Raw genomic sequence first — 27,109 nt, forward strand, 5'->3', positions numbered from 1 at the left:
ATGTGTTTGCCTATAAAGGAAACCAAAGCATGTAGTCAAGGTAAGGTTCCTTGAGGATTGCGCAGTTTTACAAGGTGTGAGATCAGTGTGAGTGATCAGTGTTACACTTGGTAACAGGAGGATCACCAAAAGAAACTGCGCAAGGAAATAGGAGGCTTGGAGGGTATAGGAGAAGGCTTAGGAGAAGTCTTGATTGCCTATGAGCATTTAGGAGGATTGTACTTAGAGCTGGCTAGCTATGAGAGCTAAGGCTTTGTGTAATTCTGATGTATTTCCACCTTCTATGATAATACAGATAGTAGGGTTTTTAGCTGAGGCTTTCCCCTGAGCATTTTCTGTGTTTCATGTGCATTGATTCCTCTTCTTATGGTTATATGTGTTCAACTTTGATTCGGCTCGATCTTTAAACTTCCGCAAGTTTGATAGTAGAAGAAGATTATAGTATTTTGCTTTGGTATATTGCATTATCAAGTTAATCTACAGTCAGATTTTCTACATAGATCTCAGAGGTCTATTTGTAGAGAATTCACAGAAAATTCTACACCTAGGTCATTCCAAAAGTTCATTTCTCCAAATTGGCACATATCTTGTGTTACCGAAGTGTTTGGAGAACCTATCGGATGTGGTGGAGGTGCTCTTCCCAACTCTGGCTAAAGATCAATATGTCATCTAAGTATACCACTACAAATGAGTTGGTGAATGGCTGCAAGATGGCATACATAAGCTTCATGAAGGTTGGAGGAGCATTCGTCAACTTGAAAGGCATAACCAACCATTCGAAAAGGCCCTCCTTGGCTTTCAAGGCAGTCTTCTACACATCAGAGGATTCAATTAGTACCTGATGATATCGAGACTTCAAGTCGATCTTGCTGAAATATCCCCCCCCCTTAAGTTGGTCCAAAAGTTCATCAATCCGTGGGATCGGGTACCTATTCCGGAAAATGATCTTGTTTAGCACCCGATAGTCAATACACATTCTCCAAGTCCCATCCTTCTTCTGTACCAACACGATCAGGCTCCCACATGGTGATGAACTCGGAAAAATGTGACCTTTCTGCAGCAGCTCCTGAATTTGTCTCTTGATTTCATCGTCCTCCATAATGGAGTGCCGATAGATTGGTCCATTGGGTAACGACACACCTAGGATTAGATCGATGGAGTGCTTGACCTGATAGTGTAGAGGCACCCCTGCAAGGGAGGTGAATATGTCCTCGTACTCCTCCATGACCTTGTCCATCTGTTGTTGTGTGAAGGAGCCCTGTCTGGAGGTCTTGGCCACTGTCTTCTTCTTTCATTGAGGGTGTATCATCAGGAAAACAAATTTCCCGGTTTTTGAAATGATCTTACTGCATTGTTTTGCAATAACCAGAGAGATGGCAGTAGGCGGTGCTACCTACATTATCCTGTAGACCTTATTTCCCAATGTAACAATAACAGCGCGAGGCCTTGACTCATACACAACATGTCACTTCCATAAGTATAGTTGGCCTAATAATACATCACAAACATCAAGGGGAGCAACGTCACATAATACCTCATCCTTGAAGGGCTTGATGTTGTATGGAAGGTGACATTATTGGCTCACATGCAGGTCCCGTCCTTGGTAAAGCCACCTGATGGAGTACAGTTGTGGGTGTGTTGTGGCCGATAAGCTCAACTGCTTCATGACCTCTGCTACAATGAGGTTCTTTTGGCTCCCTCTGTCGACAATGAATTGTAACCGGGAACCCTTTACCCACATCTGGGAGTGGAAGAGACACTCCTCCTCTGGATCTTCAGGTTCCTCCTTCTAGATCTTTGTGGTGGCAACAATTACATTGGGCTTTTCATCAATAATATGCTTCCCTTTTTCATTCCCCTTGTTGGGTTCTTGTAGAAATTTTGAATAATATGACACTTATTCACAGAGATTATCCTGATTATACACTATTTGCAGAATGCATGCATAATACATAACCTCCTCTACTATTGATCATCAATTTTGCGGAATTAGAAACGTTCACATGCGTACAATGAAGTATCAATCACACATATCAACACAGTATATCACGGGGAAAGCATACAGCTAAAAACCCCCTGCTATTTGTATATTATATTGATTGAGAACATGTAACAATACATAGTACAATACTCCTCTCAAGTACTCAGTATTATCTCCACCTATTACACACAAACTAGCTTAGATCTGCTCCAATCATAGGTTCAAATCTCCTCCGCTGTTTGCCTGCCTCCACTGCGCAATCCTGCATGAGAATAGATGAGACTCGTTGTTCCAAACTCGTATTTCCCTTGTGTTATACTACGCAAGCCTCATTGGTAATCTCCATCAATGCATGTGCAAATCTCATGCACAACTATAGTCACAATTGATAGTAGTCTCACCCTTTCACTCACCTCTGACACTTGTCTCCACTGAACTGTCCATGCACTGAGTTAACTCATATTATGAAGAGTGGTTGAACACATTTTGTAGTGTTGCACTATGACGTTAGAAACATTTTTGTACAATTCCAACATCACAATATTATTATTATTATTGACCAAGGATGACCATTGTTGACCATTATTTATTAAGGTTGAAAATGAATGGCTTTGGTGTCATTCATTGTCAACCATGGTTGACTATAATTGAATATGACTATTATCAAATATGGTAAACATAGGGTTGACCAAGTGTGAATGCGGTCATATTTAGCTATGTTTGACTAATGTGGTAGATAATAATAATTATGCATTAAGTAATTTTTTAAAATTGTTTATTAATACTTTAATTAATATACTAATGTATTAATGACACTTAATTAATTAATTAATATCATTTTTAATTAATATATTGTCAAATGTTTTAATTAATTAAAGTTCTAATGTTTTAATAAATTAATTAATTAATGTTACATTAAGTTATGACGGCTTTCAATGGACAAGGATGACTATTGTCAAATACTGCAAACATAGGGTTGATCAAGTTTCAAGGTGTTCATATTTCCTAATGTTTGAATATTGTGTTGGCTACAATAATTATGCATAAATTAATTTTCATAATTATTTATTAATGTTGTAATTAATATATCGATGTATTAATATTAATAAGTTAATAATTTAATATGATGATTAATTAATACTGTCCATGGGGTCCTTGATAGATGGTGATAAGGTGCTCTGTTAAGACACTCCATGATGTGAAGTCATTGGTTCGATTCTCCGCCCCAATGAGGGTGATATGTTGGACATGATGAAGATGTAGTCTTGCCAAGCTTACAAAAAAAATATGATGATTAATTAATATTAATATATTTATTAAAATGAATATTTTAATTAATTAATTAATGTTAATGTTAATTAATGTTTTAATTAATTAATGTTACATTAAGTGTGGACTGCTTGGAGCAAATAAGGTTGATTATTATCAAATACGGTAAATATAGGCTTGACTAAATAATGTGGTCATATTTGGCTATGTTTGACTAATGTGGTTGACTATAATAATTCTACATTAGGTAATTTTTTTAATTATGTGTTAATGCTTCACTTAATATATGAATGCATTAATGTTAATAAATGAATATTATTATTAATATATTTATTTAAACATTTTTAAATAAATGCTTTAATTATTATATTGTCAAATGTTTTAATTAAAGGCATTAAACATTTTAATTAATATTATTAATGTCATTAATTAATTGACTAACGATTTATTGACTCAGTAAGAATTTGAGCAAATAAAATCATAAAGTTGATTGTTGTTAAATATGGTAAACATAGAATCGTTCGAGTCTGGATATCGCCATATCTCTCTATCCTTGATTAATGTGGTTGACTATAATAATTATGTATTAAATTTTTTTAATCATATATTAATTTTTTAATTAATGTATTAATATTAATAAATTAATTAAAAATTAATATTAACATATTGATTTTAGTTTTTTAAATTAACATTTTAATTAATAAAATACATTAATACAACCATATAAAGTAATATAATATAAAAAATAATCTTAATATATTTAAAATTATTTTATATAATAATGAAAGTTGAATAATTTAATAAAATAATGATTGCATTAAAATAAATTAATCATAATTTTACCTACTCTTTATTCATTATAAACCTAGATATATAATAATGAAATTCTACCGTTTTAATATTATATAGATATAATAATGAGACTCTATTGTTAAACGAGACGTTCAATACACCGGTATAATGAAAGTGTTAACCCTAAGTACTGCATACACTGCGCAGTGTTGATAACAATTATGTTTATTTTGTATACATGTTAACCTGTCATCAACAATTTAGCGAAGTGATATATGGTGAGACGATTATGATTTATCAGCATTGTAATTTAATCTTACACCCAAATGATGAAACCTAACGTTATGTTAGAATTTAACCCTACCATTTATTAAGTATTCATGATATTGTTTAAATAATAATGAAACATTACGTATGGTCGATTAAATATAATTGTAATAGTAAATATTCACATTCCTCAAAGTTCTTAACCTAAAAAAAATAAAAAAATTTGCATTGTGTTATGATGATGGTAAGGGCTCCGTTTCTAACTCTTGTTTAATGATTGTAAGGCACTCTGTCTTGACCTGTTTTTCTTAGATGCCCCAACCTAACAAATTAATAATAGGATATACACGATCTATTTTAAAGTCGTGTAAGAATAGGTCCGACTTACTATCAATCGTCGTCGAAGGGATAATTTCTTACGACACATTTAAAATTTTGATCCTAACTTTTACAGGTGTATGAATTGCATAGCAATAGCACAAGTAACTCTTTGTATCTTCGTCTATTCTATTGTATGATGGTTGGAGACATCATTTAAAGCCCTAATGAAAATACCCTAACCCTCATTCTGTCCCAATATCCTTATACATGGAGAATCCTAATAATCCCCAAGGTTTGTACTAAAATTTCAAATACTCATAAAGAAAATTAGTTTTTGACATCTTGAAGACATCCTTTCACATTGACTCCCTCTCCAGAATGTAGAAGACATTTTTACCTTTCTACTGAGCCCTCACTCAACCTCTAGCTCCCATTATTCTAAGAGAAATTGATTTTTTAAGATAATGTGAATAGATACCTATGGAGGGCTCAAATCTATCCTATTTTATGTGATTCGGTCTAGGGTAATCCATTAATGTTAGAAACAAACTTGTGACTCAATTTTTTAGGTAGTCTTATAATCACATTTAAAGCAGCTTGATGACATTTTTTGAAGTAGTCCATTGAGTCACATCCTTTGGAGCATATTATAGTCATTATTTGAAGTAGGTTTTGAAGTGAAGTACTTAGAGCTTTGAACAGTGGAGTATTTGAAATGTTGGGAAGCAATATGGCATCCATAAGCTTCATGAAGGTTGGAGGAGCATTCGTCAACTTGAAAGGCATAACCAACCATTCGAAAAGGCCCTCCTTGGCTTTCAAGGCAGTCTTCTACACATCAGAGGATTCAATTAGTACCTGATGATATCGAGACTTCAAGTCGATCTTGCTGAAATATCCCCCCCCCTTAAGTTGGTCCAAAAGTTTATCAATCCGTGGGATCGGGTACCTATTCCGGAAAATGATCTTGTTTAGCGCCCGATAGTCAATACACATTCTCCAAGTCCCATCCTTCTTCTGTACCAACATGATCAGGCTCCCACATGGTGATGAACTCGGACGAATGTGACCTTTTTGCAGCAGCTCCTGAATTTGTCTCTTGATTTCATCGTTCTCCAGAATGGAGTGCCGATAGATTGGTCCATTGGGTAACAACACACCTAGGATTAGATTTATGGAGTTCTTGACCTGATAGTGTAGAGGCACCCCTGCAAGGGAGGTGAATATGTCCTCGTACTCCTCCATGACCTTGTCCATTGTTGTTGTTGTGTGAAGGAGCCCTGTCTGGAGGTCTTGGCCACTGTCTTCTTCTTTCGTTGAGGGTGTATCATCAGGAAAACAAATTTCCCGGTTTTTGAAATGATCTTACTGCATTGCTTTGCAATAACCAGAGAGATGGCAGTAGGCGGTGCTACCTACATTATCCTGTAGACCTTATTTCCCAATGTAACAATAACAGCGCGAGGCCTTGACTCATACACAACATGTCACTTCCATAAGTATAGTTGGCCTAATAATACATCACAAACATCAAGGGGAGCAACGTCACATAATACCTCATCCTTGAAGGGCTTGATGTTGTATGGAAGGTGACATTGTTGGCTCACATGCAGATCCCGTCCTTGGTAAAGCCACCTGATGGTGTACAGTTGTGGGTGTGTTGTGGCCGATAAGCTCAACTGCTTCATGACCTCTGCTACAATGAGGTTCTTTTGGCTCCCTCTGTCGACAATGAATTGTAACCGGGAACCCTTTACCCACATCTGGGAGTGGAAGAGACACTCCTCCTCTGGATCTTCAGGTTCCTCCTTCTAGATCTTTGTGGTGGCAACAATAACATTGGGCTTTGCATCAATAATATGCTTCCCTTTTTCATTCCCCTTGTTGGGTTCTTGTAGAAATTTTGAATAATATGACACTTATTCACAGAGATTATCCTGATTATACACTATTTGCAGAATGCATGCATAATACATAACCTCCTCTACTATTGATCATCAATTTTGCAGAATTAGAAACACTCACATGCGTACAATGAAGCATCAATCACACATATCAACACAGTATATCACGGGGAAAGCATACAGCGAAAAACCCCCTGCTATCTGTATATTATATTGATTGAGAACATGTAACAATACATAGTACAATACTCCTCTCAAGTACTCAGTACTATCTCCACCTATTACACACAAACTAGCTTAGATATGCTCCAATCATAGGTTCAAATCTCCTCCGCTGTTTGCCTGCCTCCACTGCACAATCATGCATGAGAATAGATGAGACTGGTTGTTCCAAACTCGTATTTCCCTTGTGTTATACTACGCAAGCCTCATTGGTAATCTCCATCAATGCATGTGAAAATCTCATGCACAACTATAGTCACAACTAATGGTAGTCTCACCCTTTCACTCACCTCTAACACTTGTCTCCACTGAACTGTCCATGCACTGAGTTAACTCATGTATTCTTTAGTTGCTTTATGAGTTAATAATTAGTGAATTAATTAATAATTAATTCACACAACTCATCATTAGTTTATTTGTTAGTTAGACTAAATACAACTAGTTCAACCAAGTCAAACTGAACACAACTCCATCAACTCCACATCCAACTCCACCAAACTCAATCACCTGAGTTCTAATTGAAGTCCTACATGCAATAGCTCAAGTAACCCATAATGAATGCGTATTTCCTTCTGTCAGCTGCATGTGCCACATTTGTAGCTCAAACTGAAGCGCTCCAAGAGGATAAGATAATGTTTATAGTCCAAATATTATTAAGGGCTAATAATATTCGACTGTTCCATATTTAGTCTAGAAATACCTCCGATGTTGTCTAAAAATAGAAGTCCATATATTTTTACCAACATGACCAATCATCCATAAATATCATCCTGCAACTCATAGACCATGATCCATATGTCTAAAAATAGACATAGTCTAAAAATAGACTTTGCACCAAAAATACCTAGTGGGACCACTTAGTGAAGGCGACTTCTTTTCACTAAGCTTCATCATCTTGTTGCATTTTCAACACTCCCTCTCAACAAGATATGGATTATCTACAACCCTTATCCTACAACTCTGGAATTTTTGCATGCAACACATTTGCCCGGTCCACTTGCTCCAAGAACACTTGGAACAAAAACACTCTCAACTGACCACTTTGTTGGGCTAGGAACATACTTTGATGCTGAAGCTCTACCTGCAGATGACAAGTGCTCCCTCTCTGACATCTACGCTACTGCAACATCTCCATGCATCTCGCACCATTGCACACCTCTCTGTGCCACCTAGCACTGTGCAAAACACTTGTGCCTCTCGCATTGCTGCAGCCTGCTAGCTATGCGCTGTCCTGGGATTCCCTACATTGTCGCTCTCTCTGCCGCTCCATCCGCATCTGTCTCTACCCAATCAGTCAGTTCCTGCTACTACACATTGGGGCTCTCATAGCAAGGTCTCATCCAAGAGGTTGGGTACCTCAAGGATCCTACCCCTCCTCCTTGGGACGATCACTCTATATCGCCCCACCTCCTACCTAGAGGTATGGCTGCATGTGATCCCTCAGCCCACCTGGCTCGAATTTTCCCCCTACTGGAGGTCTCTGCATTAGTAGATTTCTCTACTCAATCTCCTCTTAGCTTCCCTTGTTGTGGCTGCTCCACAACCTCCTGAAGCTGCTGCACCAATCGTGGCTCCTCCACAATCGTTTGAGACTTATTTGGCTCTGCATGTTGAGAGGTAATATACTCTCCCTCTCAACCACCAAGTATCCATCAGTTGCCTCGCTGCTCAAGGCTTCACATGCATCTTGAACCTCAAGAGCATACAGGTTCTTGACCCGTGAACCAATCTACTTAACATGTCTAGTGATGATGTGTCTAAGGAAAACCTTTCCCTTACTGAAGACTACATCATAGCCTCTGTCTTCCAGCATCGCGATCGACACCAAGTTTCTCTTCAGTCCTGGTACATACTTGACATCAGTCAAGGTAATGCGAGCTCCATGCTCCCTCTGAAAAATAACGTGCCTACACCTGAGACACTATACTTCTCATCATTACCCATCGCTATGAGTATCTGGAGATCTTTCTCCTCCAAAGTACTGAAGAAACTCTTGTCACCGGTCATGTGGAAAGAAGCTCCACTGTCAAGAAACCAGCCACTTCCCACCATGGATGAAACCATGCATGCAAAGAGTGTGAAGTCCAACTCAAACTATGAAGCAAGTGCCTCACCTTTAAATCCTTCCCCGGATCCCTTCTTGGATTTCCTCCGTGGAAAATTTGCAGCATAATGGCCCACCTCATGACAACGAAAGCATCGCACTTTCGATTTGTCAACCTTATTCCCATCATTGGAAGAATTGGATTCAAAAAGAGAAACCTTCTCCTTCCCCTTCTTTTCTTTGACAGCCAAAGCACAATTTTCTTCATCAGATGCCTTTGATGAAGATCCGTCCCTGGTATTCCGCCTGATCTCCTCTTGCACAATATCCGACCAAAGTCTCTCCCATCCTGGCAATTTCTCCTGACGATTGACAGAGTCCTGATAGGAATGCCAACTCTTCGAAAGACCAAGGAGAGCCAAGCTCACCAAGTCCTCATCATCGAAAGTCACCCCCACACTTCCCAGCTCATCCCGACATTGGGTGAACTTCGTGAGATACTTGGGCATACTGTCTCCATTCTCACACTTAATGTTTCTAAGTTTATCCTTGAGCACCAACTTCCTCTGGTCGCTCTTTCTTTGGAATAAATCTGTGAACGCTTTCCACATCAAGTATGGGGAAGCCTTTCCATGCAGGCTGGACACAATGTGATCCTTCACACCTTCCAACAGAATCCTTCGACACTTTCCTGTCTTCTTTTTCCAAGCCTCAACTTGAGCAACATCAGTAGGCTTTGGGACATCCGCATCTACGAACTCCTTCAACCCATTGTCATCTAACACCGCCTCCATCCTATCTTTCCATGCAATATAATTCAAGCTGCCTTCAAGGGCATACTCCAATCGCAATTTGTTGAAAGACATTTCAACTTCGACACCAAGGAAACACTGCTGCAAATTCGAATTCCACCAGCTCAAAACTCAACCGCTTCTGATCTAAAATTCGTGAGAACAAGCTATTTCTCGTACAGAGATTGACTGTATGGGCATTCACTGGATATCTCACCTTCCAAAAGAAGGATGAATCCAGAGGCTACCTGGCCCGATTACAGACTCTGCCTGAAGAAATAAAATGTAAACACTTTCTGAATAATAGATCTGATGATCAACACAGCTCTGATACCATGTAGAAATTTTGAATAATATGACACTTATTCACAGAGATTATCCTGATTATACACTATTTGCGGAATGCATTCATAATACATAACCTCATCTACTATTGATCATCAATTTTGTGGAATTAGAAACATTCGCATGCGCACAATGAAGCATCAATCACACATATCAACACAGTATATCATGGGAAAAGCATATAGTTGGAAACCCCCTGCTATCTGTATATTATATTGATTGAGAACATGTAACAATACATAGTACAATACTCCTCACAAGTACTCAGTACTATCTCCACCTATTACACATAAACTAGCTCAGATCTGCTCCAATCACAGGTTCAAATCTCCTCCGCTGTTTTCCTGCCTCCACTGTGCAATCCTGCATGAGAATAGATGAGAATGGTTGTTCCAAACTCGTATTTCCCTTGTGTTATACTACACAAGCCTCATTGGAAATCTCCATCAATGCATGTGAAAATCTCATGCACAACTATAGTCACAACTGATAGTAGTCTCACCCTTTCACTCACACTGGAGCTCTTATGGAACTCACACCACTTCCTCGTGTACTTCTTCGGCTTCGCAGTGTTGTCCTTTGCTTGTGGCCTTCGCAAGTTGTCCTAGGCCATCCTGCCTTGGCTTTTTACTTTGTTCTGCTGTTTGGGGCACCTTTCCCTTGCTTCAGATTCTCAGATCCAAGGCTTTTTCCTTTTAAACTTTTGCTCGATTTTGACAGTGTATTGGTACGTCGTGTCAAGCGAGGAGATGTCCAGGAACTCTATCTCGTCCTTGATGTATCTATGTAGGCACTCGCGTTACTTGAGTACCAAATGTTTCTCAAAATTCTTGATATCCAATGTCATGAAAGGGGTATGAAAAACATTGGTAAACTTTGGCACATCATGGTCCCTTCCCTGTCGTAGCATGGTCCAATTTCTGTATTCGTCCTCGTAGCTCCCAACGGGGTAGTACTGCTCCTTAATCACGTCCCAAATGAATTCCAAGTGGGAGTGGCTGAAAATAGTGAGGTCATACTTTCATCCTTCTCCTCACAATAGGTTTCCCACTAGTCCTTGACATGGGGGGAAACTTTGAGAAGAACAAAAGTAATCTTTTCTCGGCTCGAAAAATCATGAACAAAAAAATCCTTCTAGTAGATTCAACCATTTATCTACTACGTCTACATCTATTTGGCCCTCAAATATGGAAATGTCAAAGTTTACTTGTACCTTAAAAGGTGTGGAACCTCCAGAGTGGCTGTTTGATGTGGGTGCGCTGTCAGTGGGCAACTGTTGAAGGATCTGGGAAAAGTTATCCATCATTTCATTCCTTTGCTTCTTAGGGGCCTCCTCGAGCAATATTTTAATAGGATATCCTACTCCCTCATCTTTCTTTTCTTACCCCATGGGAGGCCGTCGTGATTTCTGACGCTGGTCTTATAAAGGTTCGACCAGTTCGATCCTTATCTCTTTATATCCCAACCTAATTGGGGACATGGAAAGAAAAATAGAGAAAGAGCATACTGCTTTCATACCACTAATCTAAATTTAGACAAGAACGCAACAAATTACATATGTAACCATAAATATAGAGATGAAGTAGAAATAACACTATCTTTCATTAATATCAAAGAATGAAATATGCTTACATAGAGAATGGAAATGAGACTAACTCGGGCGACGGTAGCTTATCTTTGAGAAGAGATGTGGCACCTACATGCCTCGGAATTGAGTTACAATGAGGCTCAAGAGCCTTGTTATTATTTAATAATAAGAGAAAACCCTAAACAACCAAAACCCTAACTTGAGGAGATGTAACACCAAGAGTTTATGGGACCCATTGGGGTTAGTTGGGCAGCCAACTTCCCAGGGTCATAACTTGGTTATATTATCTCTGTTTGATGTGCATGATACCTCGATGAAAATATCTTTACGAGGAATACAATTGAAGACATGATTTCAAGGAAATATCTTAGAGTAATATTGCCAAAAAAACATCATTTAGGGCCTGAAAACGGCTCTAGAAGTTTAGGACCCGAAAAACTGCCAAAAATAGTAAATTTGCTACAATTAAGGAAACTAAATAACTGAAAGAAAAAAATGGTGAGGGTCCATGTGGAATAGGTGGGTGACCACCAATATCCACCTGGATCATAATCAAATTGGGAAAGTTCCATTGTTCAATGGAAACTTTGATATATGGAAGATCAGAATGAGGAATTTCTTAATGTCTCAAGGCATTGAAGTCAGGGAATCAGTGATTACTAAAAAGCATGATGGAAGTAAAATCCATGTTATCTAATACAAAAGTGATGAAGGAAATCTTGAATGGGCTACCGGATGCTATAAATACCAAAGTGAAGAAATGTTCATCAACAAAAGGTATGTGGGACAAGATTCACGATCTTCACTCAAAATGAGCATTGAACATGACTGATAGTCAAGAAGATGATGGAAAACAAGAAGGAAATCCATAACCCATTAAGGAAGCTGAAAATAAGAATGAAGACATCAAGTCCAAGGAAGACCTAGAAGATGAAGAAAATAAAGAGATATCATGGTGAAGCTTCTAGCTTCTCTAGAAGAGATTAGCAGTTTGAAAAAGGAAAATGAAGAGCTTAAGAAGCAATTACAAGATGGTGACCATATCCTTGAGAAGACAAGGAAGCAAGTTGACCTATTTAAGCTTCAGGTACAAGAAAAATATAAGGAACTCACCAAGCTAATGGAGGATTGTCATCAAAACAAGAAAAGACATCATGAAGAAGTCATATCCATGAAAAATCAATTGGATAAAGCAAAGAAAAAGGAATACACTTGTTAAGATACCTTGAAAAAATACACAAGGACTTGAAAAAACTTGAAATGGAAATTGGTCAATACAAGGAAGAGGTCTTCTCCCTTAGACTTCAACTAGAAGAAGCAAAGAAACAAGCACAAGGAGTTTAGAAGGTGATGGAAGCCTTGCCTCTCACAGAAGGACAAGATGATGAAGGAGAAAAGGAAAGAAACACCATGACATTCCAACTAGAAAAAAAGGATGATGACATCACCAAATTAAGATCAGAAATCCCCTCACTTAAGGCCCAATCATGTGAAGCAACCAAGATGAAGGAATAAATGGAGATCAATCTATCAAAGAAGGATGAAGAGTGAAACAAAATGAAATAAGAAATTGATATCCTTAAAAAGTAATTTGATCATCTGAACAAGAGCCTAAAGAGCTCTCAAACCCTAGACAACATCCTAAGTCATTAAATATCTCCTACTGATAAATTAGGTCTTAGCTATGTAGGTGAAACCTCAAACAAGAATGATGCAAACCCTAATGCTTCAAACAATAAGGATGTGGAGAAGCCTGGCATAAATATTGATGCCCTAAGTTATAGTAAAGGAAAAGAGAAGGGTCAAGATGGCATTGGAAGAAACCCTACTACAAGAAGATAATATCAAGAATGCAAGAGGCAATGGATATCATGAAAGCATGCCAAGATAGAATGACTTCAGAAGTACATCAAGGCAATCTCCATTCTCTAGGTATCAAAGTATATTTTTTGGTTATTGCTATTCTTGTACAAATTTTGGGCATATGGCAAAGGATTATAGGGTATACCACAAGGACAAATATAATGGTCTACATTAGCGCCCTAGAAGCAACTATGCAAGAATAATCCATGATTCCTCATTCATGAAAATATGGAATTCTTCAATTGTCATAACATTGGACATATGGCTGATGATTGTAACTTGACTCGGGTCCCCAAACAAGCTAAAAACATGTCTACCAAGCAAGAAAAGAAAGTTACACAAGAATGGAGAAGGAAGAAAATTGAATCCAAAAGTCTCTTGAACACTCAAGACATCCACTCATGTTGTTTATCTGATGAGTACATCTTTGGCAGATATGATTTTCCAAGTTTTAATGATGAAATTCTACCAAGAAGAAGATCATGCATACTGTTATGGGGATCTTATCATTCTTGACTATTATTTCAGAATCTATCTGTGAATATCCCTATGAAATCCTTGATGAGTCATATATGGACAATCTTGATAGATCATCTCTTTGGAATAGATCTTTCATAAGATAGAGGAGTTTATGCAGGCAGGGGGAGTTGGTTGATCATCTACCTCATCCATTTCCATGAAGGCATGCAAAGGCTTAGGGGGAGGGATTTCATTGAAGCAAGAGCACCATGACAGTGGGAGAAACATATCTATCCTAGAGAAATATCATTAATGAGGAAATGAAGCATCTTGATGGGGGGGGGTACTTGGGCACCCCATTTTCCATTGATGTCAAAGGGGGAGAAAATGTTGAAAGGGAAAGAATATTGCCATCAATGACAAAGGGGGAGATTGTTGTTCAAGATTATGATTGATGTCAATACGACATTGTTTTTAATGGAAAACATTCTTGTCATACATGTCCTAAAGATGTTTCCCTAACCTAAACATCAACATGATGCATGATTTAATAATGAACATTGAAGCCCCAGAAATCCTCATAGGAACATGCATGCATAATAATAACAATATGATATTCTATCATTGTTGAATATGCTTATGATTCCCTTAAATCCTTTCCCTAATGAAACCCCAGCTATATGACATCCTTGTTCTTGATGAAGAAACCCCAAAGCCTCATGATAATAATGATTGCTATATGTCCTAATCCTAAGGCCTATGTCTATATGGAAGGTTCCCTAACATTGTCCAAATAAGAAATTTCTAAAGGCTACCATGGATAAATTCATTGATAAAAATATGAGCTCATTACACTTGATGACATGGATTGATGACCACACTTGGAGAGAAAATGATGACATGGATGATGGTTGGAGACATTACAATGGAAACATGATGGTTACATGACAGTTGGAGACCATTATATGAAACACTTCTATGATGGTTGGAGATCTCACTTAAAGCCCTGATGAAGATATGCTAACCCTCATTCTGTCCCACTATCCTTATACATGGAGTATCCTAAAAATCCCCAAGATCTGCACTAAAAATTCAAATAGTCATAAACAAAATTATTTTTTTACATCTTGAAAACATCATTTTACAATGGCTCATTCTCCAGAATGTAGAGGTCAATTTTACCTTTCTAATGAGCCCTCACTCAGCCTCTAACTCCCATTAGTCTAAAATAAAATGATTTTTTAAGATAATGTATCATGTTCTCTTACCTAGCCGACCTATGCTTATTTCCTTCATGTCGGCCCTCCACCCAATAGACAAGTCTTTTCGTAAAGAAGAATTACTATAAATATATGTCTGAACTCATCATTATAGCCATCAATTCGATGATCATTTCAAAGAAAGAGCATAGAAACAAAAAGTAGGCCAAGGAGATAAAGAAGAATTATGTTTGGGATATTTCAGTGATTAAGTCATCATTACAGCTCAGATCGTTGATTGTAGGAGCTTGGAACTGTAAACAAGCATATATGGTGACCGTGGAGCTCAGAATATAGCGCAAAAACCTCTAGAAGAGGTCCATTACAGCTCGGATCTGTGTATGAACAGTCAAAATTTCGACCTTCAGTGAAGAGTCACCTGTGGAGGGCTCAAACCTGTCATATTCTCTGTAATTTGTTCTAGGGTAATCCAGTAATGTTAGAAATTAGTTTGTGACTCAATTTTTAATGCAATCTTATAATCACATTTAAAGCAACTTGATGACATTTTTGAAGAAGTTCATTTGTCTTCTTTGAAGTAGATTATAGTCATTATTTGAAGTAGACTTTGAAGTGAAATACTTAGAGCTTTGAACAGTGGATTATTTGAAGCCTTGGGCAATGAAGAAATCAAATATTTTGGATAATGGACATGATGAAAGTTTGGTGCAATCTTATAAAGCAGTTGTGTGGAAGATATATTATTGGAGGACCATTGAAGAATTAAATATCCCGAAGACAACATTGAAGCACAACTATTAAAGATTGATACTTTAGAGCATACTTGCCGAAGCACATTCTGGACTAGCATTTGAAGAAAATGTGGGACATCTTGATGAAACCTTGACAAAGAGTTTGCAGTAGTCCTCGTACTTGGAGTTTTGAATTTAGAGATTTCTTTGGAAACTATCTTGGGCATCTAGCAGACTTGTTGAAGTCTAGTTTGGAAACCTTGTGAAGACTTGTTCATTTTTGAAGACTAGTGAAGAATTATTGACTTGTGAAGCATTCTTGAGCATTCCTTGGAGAAGCCTTCATTATCTTCGATTGTTTTTGGGAAATTTATTAAAGACTCCTTGAGGCATTATTGAAGACATCTTGAATCTGATCTTGGAGACATTATTGGAGACCATGGTGCATTGAAGCCATCATGAGGTAGACTTGGAGAAATTATTTGGGTGACATGAATAGCAGTGCTAACACCAATAAGAAGACAAGGTTGTCATTAATGAAGTGATTTGGAGGGGGCATTGCTGAAGAGATTGATAGGGATCTTTGAATAAGATATTGGGATATGTGAAGAATAATCAAACACATCTTGACGAATTGAAGCTGAGGGTTGGAGCCATAGAGGTTGGAGCCTCATAGAGGCAAGGTTGTTGCCTTCGAAGATAGGGTTGGAGCCCTAGAGGATAAGAATCCTCAAGAAACTAGGTTGGATCCTGTACCAAATATAGGGTTAGATCCCTATAGGTTGGTGCCTCAATGTGACAAGGTTGGAGCCTCAGGAAGTCGAAGTCAGTGTTTGGAAAACTACAGGTTAGAGCCTAGGAGATTCACGATTGGTGTCTTCATCTAGGATTTGAGCCCTACACATTATTGTATTGAATTTATTTTAAAGAAAAGATTAATAAAAGTATTTATTATTATTGTTCATTTTGTGTTCTAATTATAAGTGATCTAACTAGTAAAAATAACAATGAAAAGAATATTGATTCACCCCCTCTCAGTATTTCTAGCAAAAAGATTTGAAAATTCAAAATAAAAACTACTTTTTAAGAAAAAAATAAAAAATCACATATTTAAATTCCCCGATCCCAATAAAAACATCAATTTATTTTCGAATCCATCTTAAATCAATTAACATTCCTTTCTTCATACTTAAAAACTATAGGCACATTAAAACCATAGTTAAGTGGTTAGTGATGAGACATTGGAACATCAGAAAGTTTTGTTAGCGATCGTTATTGTTTTTTAGATATCTAAAAACTATTTACAAGTTAAAAACAAAGTTAAGTAGTTAGTGATGAGATATTGAAACATCAAAGAGATTTATTAGCCATCGTTATTAGTTTTAAGATATATTCTGGAAGACCAACTAGACAGGGGTGTTTTAAAACAGATATGAAAGACAAAATGCGTTCGGGAAAAACATAATTATGGAGTCAAAAGGAATGATATTAACTTATCCTAGAATAAAGTTTTTTTAAGGAATATATTTAAAACTATAATTAAGGAATACAAGTATTTGAATCATGATTCAGCAAACAACGAACTTGTCGTTATATAAAGTATAATGAATATATTTATAAATACACCATTTTGGCACACATGTCATGGATCTTGATGCATTTAAGATCTTGTTCTTGTGTTAGCATCAAAATGCTGAGAAAATTACACAGGTCTTAGAGATCATCATAGCTACATACACGCCTGCGACAATAACAGGACTTCAACCCAAGCTTGGATAACCTCCGAAGTTCTCTAAAGCGTTCTATGTTGAAATTCCTCTTCGTCATCCGTCTTCTCTACCTAGCACCGAAGAAAATGTTGACGAGCTTCTCGAATGAAAGATTTCTGAATGTGTTCACGAAAAACATATATACAGACATGAAGTAAATTGAGGTAAGAAGGAAGCATATGGGCTCCATCACATCCCATGATAGTTCCCATAATGTTAGCTTCATTAAACCCGTTGTTTGAAGGCCAAAAAACCCCAACCCCAAACGTAATTAAATCATGGCATGAATCTCCACTTTCTGATCAATTTATGCTTTCTCTTTCTCCAGTCTCTCCGGCTCTTTCCTGTAAGGATTACTCTTTGTTTCCAAGGGCGTAGGCATGAATTAAACCCGTGGTCTGAAGACCAAAAAAATTCCAATCCCAAACGTAATTTAATCATGGCATGACTTTCGGCTTTCTGATAAATTTTTACTTTCTCTTTCTCCGATCTCTCCAGCTCTTCATTGCCAGGATCAGTCTTTGCTTTCATGGGCGTAGGCATGAATATCTTCTAGAAATCTCTTGCCATATGAAACCACGCCAAAATAAAAATAATATCAATGAAACCAAAACCAAAAACCCTAAAATTAACGAATCCGGAGCCCCGAAAATCATAAATAAAGGTTGAATGAGATCAACCTTTTAAGTTTGAAGATAGATAGCATTGTTAATATGGGAAAATGTCGTGATTAGTCAAGTAAGTGTGTGTTTTTTTATTCTTGATTTGCAAAAAAATAATTTAAATATGGTTTAAACAAATGATTTAGATGGGTAAGAAAGTTATCATTTTTAATTTCATTTATTGATGGAGTAGTAAGAAAAAGAATATATTGGTATCTTTCAATTTAGACTTTCTGATCAACAAAATTAATTAGCAAAAAAATTAAAATAATCAATTTCAATAAAAAAAATAAAAATACACTCATCTTTCAATTTAAACTATCTACTCAAAAAAATTAATCAGCAAAAATATTAAAATAGTCAATTTCAATTAAAAAAAAAGAAGTCTGTATAAATATGTTTCTTAATATTTCCGCATAATAATTATATGTTTCTTAATATTTCCACATAATAATTTACTAAAATATATTAGTATCATTATTTCTCTAGTTTAAAATGGTAGAATTTATATAAGTAGTCGAATTGATTCTTTTGCATTTATCTTTCCTACCAAGTCTGTTACATTCATCTTCTAAAAGTGGAAAAAATATCCCCAACCAAGAAAAAAATACCAATCATAATTATGAAATCATTTTTGCAAACGATTCTGCAAATTTGAGATAGTGTCCATTCACCTACTCTGTCTATGACCTTATAATTTAACCAATCAAAAACGTATGTCGGGTAACTTAATGTCTGCCCATCATTTAAAAAATTACCCGTCGCTTTTGACGTCGCAGAGTATTTATTCAACGTCAAATAAGTTTGGAAAATTAAAAAACGTTCCAGATAACGTGAGATGCTTCCGGCACCTCAGTTTCTTCCAATCAATAGACATGCATAACCCCCAGTTGCCTCAGTCAAGACTGTTCTAGAAGACACCGCTGGACAAACAGATACGAGGACGAGAAAGCCCCAGGAGTAGTGGCTGATATTCACCTGCCCTCCAGAATACTAGATGAAGGGTCAGCAGCTGCAGAATGGACATCGGGACGTGGCAGATCAGGTTCGCCTTCACTCTCCCCATCTATGAAACGAGGCCTTTTGGGCGACGGAAGGTTGTTGGTAATTTTTCAGTGGGAAAATACCAAAAACCATTCAAGCAAATACCACAGAGCCAATGCCCTGTTTCATTTCTTCCAGGACCTTTGCACAGTGAAGCTAATAAAACCAAATGACTCACAACAGTCCATTACACAGCATAAAAACATTTCTATTGCTTAAAATATGAAGCCTCATACAAACATTCATCCTCTTTGCTGAGAGGAATTCACCAAAAACAATATTAAACAAAAACTCTGTTTTCACCCTGAGAAATTACTGAGCTGGGTTTACTGCTGTAAATCCCCTTTTACATTCACTGCAGTGAAAAACACTTTACTGCTGTAAAATAAAATTTACATATGCATACAAATGCGCTCCACCATTTTCCTTATACACTTCTGTACAAAACCACACATGGTTTTTGCTATTTCTCTGTTTTGCAATACATCACAAAAACATTACAACTCTGTTCTTCCTATATTTTCTCGCACTGCTGTCCATACATCCTCTGGTTCTTCTTTTTCTTTTACCGCACCATCATCATTTTTCACTGCTGTGAATACACACCTCATTCATATCTCGCACTGCTGTGCGTTAACAAAAATTTGCTCCACCGAGCGCAGCCACAACATAATACAATTACATAAAAATTGTGCGCAGCCACAATACACCTCTCCCAAAAGAAACACGCACAACACTATATGCTCCCGTAGCCACTCTACACTAAAAACTACTACACACATAGCCATATATGAAAACATAATAAAAAAAACTAACGTGGCCCATAACCATATTAAATGGCCTACACCTAAACTTACGTAAATGCATATATAAAAAATATAAATGGGACGTATGCCCATAACCATTTAAAACAGGCCTCCACCAAACAATACGAACAGCATTAAAAGCCATGATTTTTCTTACACGGCGGTCAAACCATAGTCTTCCACTCCACGCAAAATTAAATTGACTTGACGCGGACGGGCTGCAACTTCGGAGATCGACGGTGGAGAACACACAACCGGATCGGACGATGGAGAGGATATCGGAAGGCACTTAACTGCTGAGCTTTACCTCCCGATGGGTCAAAGTTGCCTACGTCAGGCGAGAGCCACGTGCCTGCACCAAAACGCATCGGAGCTCAACAATACGGAAACCACTTTTCATGGATGGCGGTGCGATGAGCTCTGGGCGGTTTTGTGGTTTTCAGTCTGGCGGTTTTGGAGAGCGCAGTACGGCTGCGTTGAAATTATATTTTCAACACTCCCCTTTAATTTCAACTGCTGTGCTTTCAATCTTACCCAAGCACTTCCTCACATCGAGGGATTCACCAACTGCTTCTGATGCAGTTCCACAAACAACAAAGTTGTCTTCCTCTTAATAGAGGGATTAACCTGAAACTGTGCTTAAGAGCACCTTCCTCATGACAGAGGGATTCACCATAACAATGTGCTGAAGAGCACCTTCCTCATGACAGAGGGATTTACCAAACTATGCTAAAGAGCATCTTCCTCTCACGGAGGGATTCACCAATGACTATGCTGAAAAGCATCATCCTCTTGATAGAGGGATTGACCAAATGACTGCTTCAAATGCAGTTCCAAAACAAACAATCATTGCACTGCTGTGTGTGCAAACTCATTACAATGTTCTCTTATGCTGATGCATATTCTCTGCTGCACTGTTGTGCCATCTTCTTTACTGTGTCTACTCCACACTGCTGTGTCTACACTTGCTGTTGTGTTGCTGCACTTCACTTACATTTCTTTGCAAACTCTGCATTGTTGTGCCTTCCCTTTCTCACATTCACACTGTTGTGTGAGAATTCTTTACTTGCGCACTTATGCGTGCTTCCCTTCTTCACAATGAGAAAACTTTTCTTCACGCTGCTGCGTGCTCCCCTTTACTCATTACAATCATACTTCTGCTGTGTCTCACTTGCATTTCAGATGCAACCAACACACTCACTGCTGTTGCATATATTGCATTTCAATTCAAATGAACGACAAATTCATTACATTTACCTTTACTGCTGTAAGGAAAATTTCTTTTGCATGTGCTGCTGTTCAAAACTTCTTGCTGCTGCATTTTTCACATTTGCATTGCTGTGTGCTTCTCCTTCTTGCCATCATGCTGCTGTCCATAACCTCTTGCTGCTGCATTTCCTCTGCAATTTGCACTGTCGCTGCCTTTTATTTCATCATACTGCTGTGTGCCCATACTCTTGGCACTTCATTCTCCTCAAAAAAATAACACGGGCTGTTACTTTTTACATCCTTGCTTCACACAATCTTCAGTTTCATTTTTTTAATTACACAATGCACTGTTGTGCAGTTCCTTTCGATTTTCTGCTGCCACATACATTCTCATTCACCCATGTGCATTAACAATCTGCTGTCTCTGTTTTTCTTTATGCATTTCTTTGCATGCTGCATTGCATAAAAAAAATTAAACTGCTGTTCATTCTAATCCATGTGCTCCAAAAAAAAATTCCAAACTGCTGTTTTATGTTCTGTCTTCCCACTGCTGTGAGGGTTTCCATGCTTTGCATTTTTCTCTTATCTCGCTGCTGCTCTTTACATTTCAGCGCTGCCATCTTTTCTTCTTTATGCATTTCTGTGCATATTGCATAAACACAAAGCAAAAACATTGCTGATTTCATCACTGCTGCATATTACCTTTTGGAGGGATTAACAAAGATTTCATTTGCAACTGTTGCGCTGCAATACATCCTCCATCAACAAATGACTGTTAATACAGTTCAGCAAACAAAAAAAAATTCAAGCTCCCCTTTAGTGTATGCTTGTCTTCTTTTGGCAGACTCTTCTCAAAACAAATTTAGATCCACTGGGGAGTTCAAGGGGTTTTCAAATTGTATTACCTTCCTTCTCCATACTTGTGTAACTTTCTTCTTTTGAATGGGTCTAGCTTGTGTAAGAGCCCATGTCAAGTTACAATCTCGTGCCATATGCCCAATGTTATGACACTTGAAACATTCTACATTTTTCATGAATGACATTTCATGGTTTCTTCTAAAATTGTTTCTTGGAGGTTGTCGAAGACCACAACATTTATCTCCATGAAATACTCTACAGTCTTTTGCCATATGACCAAAGTTTGAGCAAGCATAACAATAACCAAAAAATGAACTTTGGCACCTGGGAGATGGAGGTTTCCTTGATGTACTTCTGAAGCCTTGCTGCCTTGAGATCCTTTGATGATCACCATTGCCTCTTGCCTCTTTGACATCAGCTACATTTCTTCTTGGAGCTGGATTTCTTCTATTGCAGCCTTCATTTTTCTCCTTGCCTTTGCTGGAACTAGGAGCATCACCATCTCTTTCTGGCTTCTTCACATCTCCTTTGCTTAAAGCATCCTCATCCTTGTTTGAGGATTCACCTACATACCCAAGTCCTGATTTATCAAATGGAGATCTGTGATAGCTGAGCATGTCATCCAGAGCTTGAGAGCTCTTCATGATCTTGTTCATCCCTTCAACCTTCTTCCTGAGGAGGACAATCTCTTCTTCCAACTGTTCACATACATTGTTCTTCTTTGCAAGTTGTTCCTCAGTTTCTTCTTTGCTACGAGTAGCTTCAGCTGCTACTACTTTGAAGGAGATAATATCAGTCTTCATTTTGGAGATTTCTGCTTGACTGCTCTCCATTTTCTTTTCAGCTCCTTGTGCCTGCTTCTTGGCTTCTTGTAGTTCGGACTTAAGGGAGGAGACCTCTACCTTGTACTGTCCAATCTCTTCCACAAGCTTATTCACTCTCTTGTGTCTTTGTTCAAGTTCACTTGTCAAGACATCTGCTTGCTTCTTTGCTTTGTTCAGCTGATTTGTCATGGATATGACTTCTTCATGATGTTTCCTCTTGCATTGATCAAGCTCCTTCTTGAGCTTGGCAAGCTCTTCATCCCTTTCCTTTACTTGAAGCTTGATGAGGTCAAGCTTTTCATTCTCAGCTTCTATGATGGGTTCTTCTTGACTCATTGTCATGGTCAGTGCTCCCTTTGCATGAAGGTCATGCAGTCTGTCCCAAATATCCTTTGCTGATGTGTATTTTCCTAGATTCCTCTTCACTGAATCAGGGAGTCCATCCAAGATTAGTTTTGTTGCTTGTGCATCATACTCCATGGATTCTTTATCCATCTTGTTGTCATCAATCACTGACTCCCAGACTTCAATCCCCTCAGACATTAGGAAAGCCCTCATCATTATTTCCCATACATCAAAGTTTCCATCAAACTTTGGAACCTCAAATACAATGCTTTCAAACAGATTGCCTTCTAGTTTAGTAGAGAAGGGAGACACATTTTTAGCAGGCTTGGAGGCTTTCTTCTTTGACCTTGCCATTCTTATCTAGGCTTTTAAATACTTGACTGTGTTCTCTCTTAAATCACTGACTGTTCCTTCAACAATAACTCAAAAACTTGAAAAATACCTGAATCACTTTGGCTGAGTCTTCACACTGCTGGAGAGGTTTGACTGCTGCAACCACACCTTCCTTCAGCTTCTTTGAGTCTTCAAAGAGCCTGGACTAGCTCTGATACCACTGTTGGTAATTTTTCAGTGGGAAAATACCAAAAACCATTCAAGCAAATACCACAGAGCCAATGCCCTGTTTCATTTCTTCCAGGACCTTTGCACAGCGAAGCTAATAAAACCAAATGACTCACAACAGTCCATTACACAGCATAAAAACATTTCTATTGCTTAAAATATGAAGCCTCATACAAACATTCATCCTCTTTGCTGAGAGGAATTCACCAAAAACAATATTAAACAAAAACTCTGTTTTCACCCTGAGAAATTACTGAGCTGGGTTTACTGCTGTAAATCCCCTTTTACATTCACTGCAGTGAAAAACACTTTACTGCTGTAAAATAAAATTTACATATGCATACAAATGCGCTCCACCATTTTCCTTATACACTTCCGTACAAAACCACACATGGTTTTTGCTATTTCTCTGTTTTGCAATACATCACAAAAACATTACAACTCTGTTCTTCCTATATTTTCTCGCACTGCTGTCCATACATCCTCTGGTTCTTCTTTTTCTTTTACCGCACCATCATCATTTTTCACTGCTGTGAATACACACCTCATTCATATCTCGCACTGCTGTGCGTTAACAAAAATTTTCTCCACCGAGCGCAGCCACAACATAATACAATTACATAAAAATTGTGCGCAGCCACAATACACCTCTCCCAAAAGAAACACGCACAACACTATATGCTCCCGTAGCCACTCTACACTAAAAACTACTACACACATAGCCATATATGAAAACATAATAAAAAAAACTAACGTGGCCCATAACCATATTAAATGGCCTACACCTAAACTTACGTAAATGCATATATAAAAAATATAAATGGGACGTATGCCCATAACCATTTAAAACAGGCCTCCACCAAACAATACGAACAGCATTAAAAGCCATGATTTTTCTTACACGGCGGTCAAACCATAGTCTTCCACTCCACGCAAAATTAAATTGACTTGACGCGGACGGGCTGCAACTTCGGAGATCGACGGTGGAGAACACACAACCGGATCGGACGATGGAGAGGATATCGGAAGGCACTTAACTGCTGAGCTTTACCTCCCGATGGGTCAAAGTTGCCTACGTCAGGCGAGAGCCACGTGCCTGCACCAAAACGCATCGGAGCTCAACAATACGGAAACCACTTTTCATGGATGGCGGTGCGATGAGCTCTGGGCGGTTTTGTGGTTTTCAGTCTGGCGGTTTTGGAGAGCGCAGTACGGCTGCGTTGAAATTATATTTTCAACAAAGGTCCCCATCTTTTGTTAGCATCCACATGACGACATCGGACATTAAAGGTCGCATCGATGCAGCGTCCTGTGTACACAAAAGACCAATTTTAATCACTCGAATCCCTTCCTCGCACGAATAACGGCCTTCCAATGTAGGATCCATAACTTCTAAAGCTCTCTGTGCTTCATACAATTTCCATGTCTGGTGATTGGCCAACATCAACAAAACATAAAACTTTAGTTAGCATTAAGGGATCATAATAGTACGGAAATCTTAGAAAATTTACACTCCAAAGATGAGATTCAAAGAAACCATACTGTTTGAATGAGAGGCTCTATGTCGTAAGAATTCTTCCTTCCGCTGATAATCTCAAGTAGAAGCACTCCAAAGCTATATACATCCGCTTTGTTTGTCAGCTGTCCGAGTGAAGCGTACTCCGGGGCTATGTAGCCACTGCCCAATGCTATATGTAAGCAAACCTCCATATAATTTTAACCGTCACAGAATGATATGAGCGAAATTCAGATGAATTAATTGTAATTAGTTCATGTTATACTGTAATTTATTAAATGATGTTGGGGACCTCAAGGGACAATGTCAGATAGAATACTTACGGAGTCCCTTTAGCTCCAGTGTTTAAGCGGCTCTGACCTTCCGCAAAGAGTTTTGCTAAACCAAAGTCTGCTATCTTAGGTCTGTATTCATCATCTAGTAAAATGTTGCTTGCTTTGATGTCTCTGTGAATGATCCCTTGCGAACATAACTCGTGAAGATATTGCAACCCTTGCGCGATTCCAACAATGATTTGACACCTCTCTTTCCAGTCAAGCAAATGACTTTTTCTTGTACCTGCAATCAATGTAATCAATGCTTCAGATACAGTAAAAACATTAAGACGCTACATAATGATTTTATGATTCTCTTTCCACTCAAGTAAATGGCGTTTTCTGGTAATTGTAACGAATGCCTCAGAATAAACCAAACGTTATCAACATTAAGTCTCTCAAGGACGAGAAGAAACCAAATAAGAGATTCTGAAGACTGCCGATTTGAAAGTATTCGTAAACAAGTAGTCTCTCTGAGCTTTTAACGGAGCAACCAAGCAATTTCACTACATTCTTGTGCTGGGCATGACTGATTAGACTTGCTTCATTGAGAAACTCAGCGTCCCATTTACTTGAATTTTGCTGACTTGAAATTTGTTTGAGTCGTTTAACTGCGACCTTTCGGCGGTCTGGTAGAACCCCCTGTTCAATAATGTACTCAAAATCAATTTTATTATCTATGATTTCTCCCTTTATAATCGGATAATTAATAGAATAAAAAAATAAATTAGGTACTTTAAGGGAATAAAATGATAAATTATCAGAATAAATTTAAAAAAGACTCACCTTATAGACACATCCAAAAGTTCCTTCCCCAAGTCGATTCTCTAATCTAAAATTGGAAGTAGCTTCTCTCAAAATATCGTACTTGAAAATGAGCTCCGGATTGATTTCAGTTCCGGCTAAGATACCTTCTGTGAAAAAATAATATCACGAGGCATCTATTTATTCATTCGTAAAGAAACAGGTGAACAATTCACAAGACACACGATTCAGCCGCATCTTAAATTCTTAATACTGAAATATTTAATAACAATTTCTTGACCTTTCTTTCCAGAAATCTGGCCAGAGGAGAAATGCCACATCCAAGTGCCTATGATTGCAATTAATACAATCACAGCAGCTATTGCGCCCAGAGTTATCTCAAGAACCTTGCCTTCTGCAAACGTATGACATCTCAGTAAATAGTGTTTTATTTCACCAAAATAAAATCTTTACAAAACAAATATATTCCTAATCATTGCAAAATATGTGAATGAAAACACTGGATACTGCAGGGCCCTTTTTCAGCTGCGGCCGCAACGACGGCGACTGACCGCTCCTATTTTTTCCTCCTGCGAATTTGCACAAGAAATCTCTATAAATTGGCTCTGTTTTGGTTCACGAAAATGAAATCGTTATATA

At 37.9% G+C, this 27,109-nt stretch overlaps 1 protein-coding gene across 1 annotated transcript in view; it reads right to left on the minus strand.

Annotated features, from left to right (window-relative positions):
• Positions 1-27,109, minus strand: part of LOC149240410 (cysteine-rich receptor-like protein kinase 2) — a 57,969-nt gene that overhangs the window by 25,018 nt on the left and 5,842 nt on the right. Inside the window, exons 3-7 of the mRNA XM_089370165.1 lie at positions 26,971-27,039; positions 26,751-26,864; positions 26,488-26,619; positions 25,752-25,949; positions 25,418-25,563 (exon numbers count right to left, since the gene is read on the minus strand). Of these exons, the coding sequence (XP_089226291.1) occupies positions 25,418-25,563; positions 25,752-25,949; positions 26,488-26,619; positions 26,751-26,864; positions 26,971-27,039 (659 nt within the window). The remainder of the gene's footprint in view (positions 1-25,417; positions 25,564-25,751; positions 25,950-26,487; positions 26,620-26,750; positions 26,865-26,970; positions 27,040-27,109) is intronic.

The sequence above is a fragment of the Pinus tabuliformis genome, chromosome 8 (assembly GCF_031772625.1).
Source record: "Pinus tabuliformis cultivar Carrire ecotype Pingquan chromosome 8, CPIR1, whole genome shotgun sequence".
Taxonomy (NCBI): Eukaryota; Viridiplantae; Streptophyta; class Pinopsida; order Pinales; family Pinaceae; genus Pinus; species Pinus tabuliformis.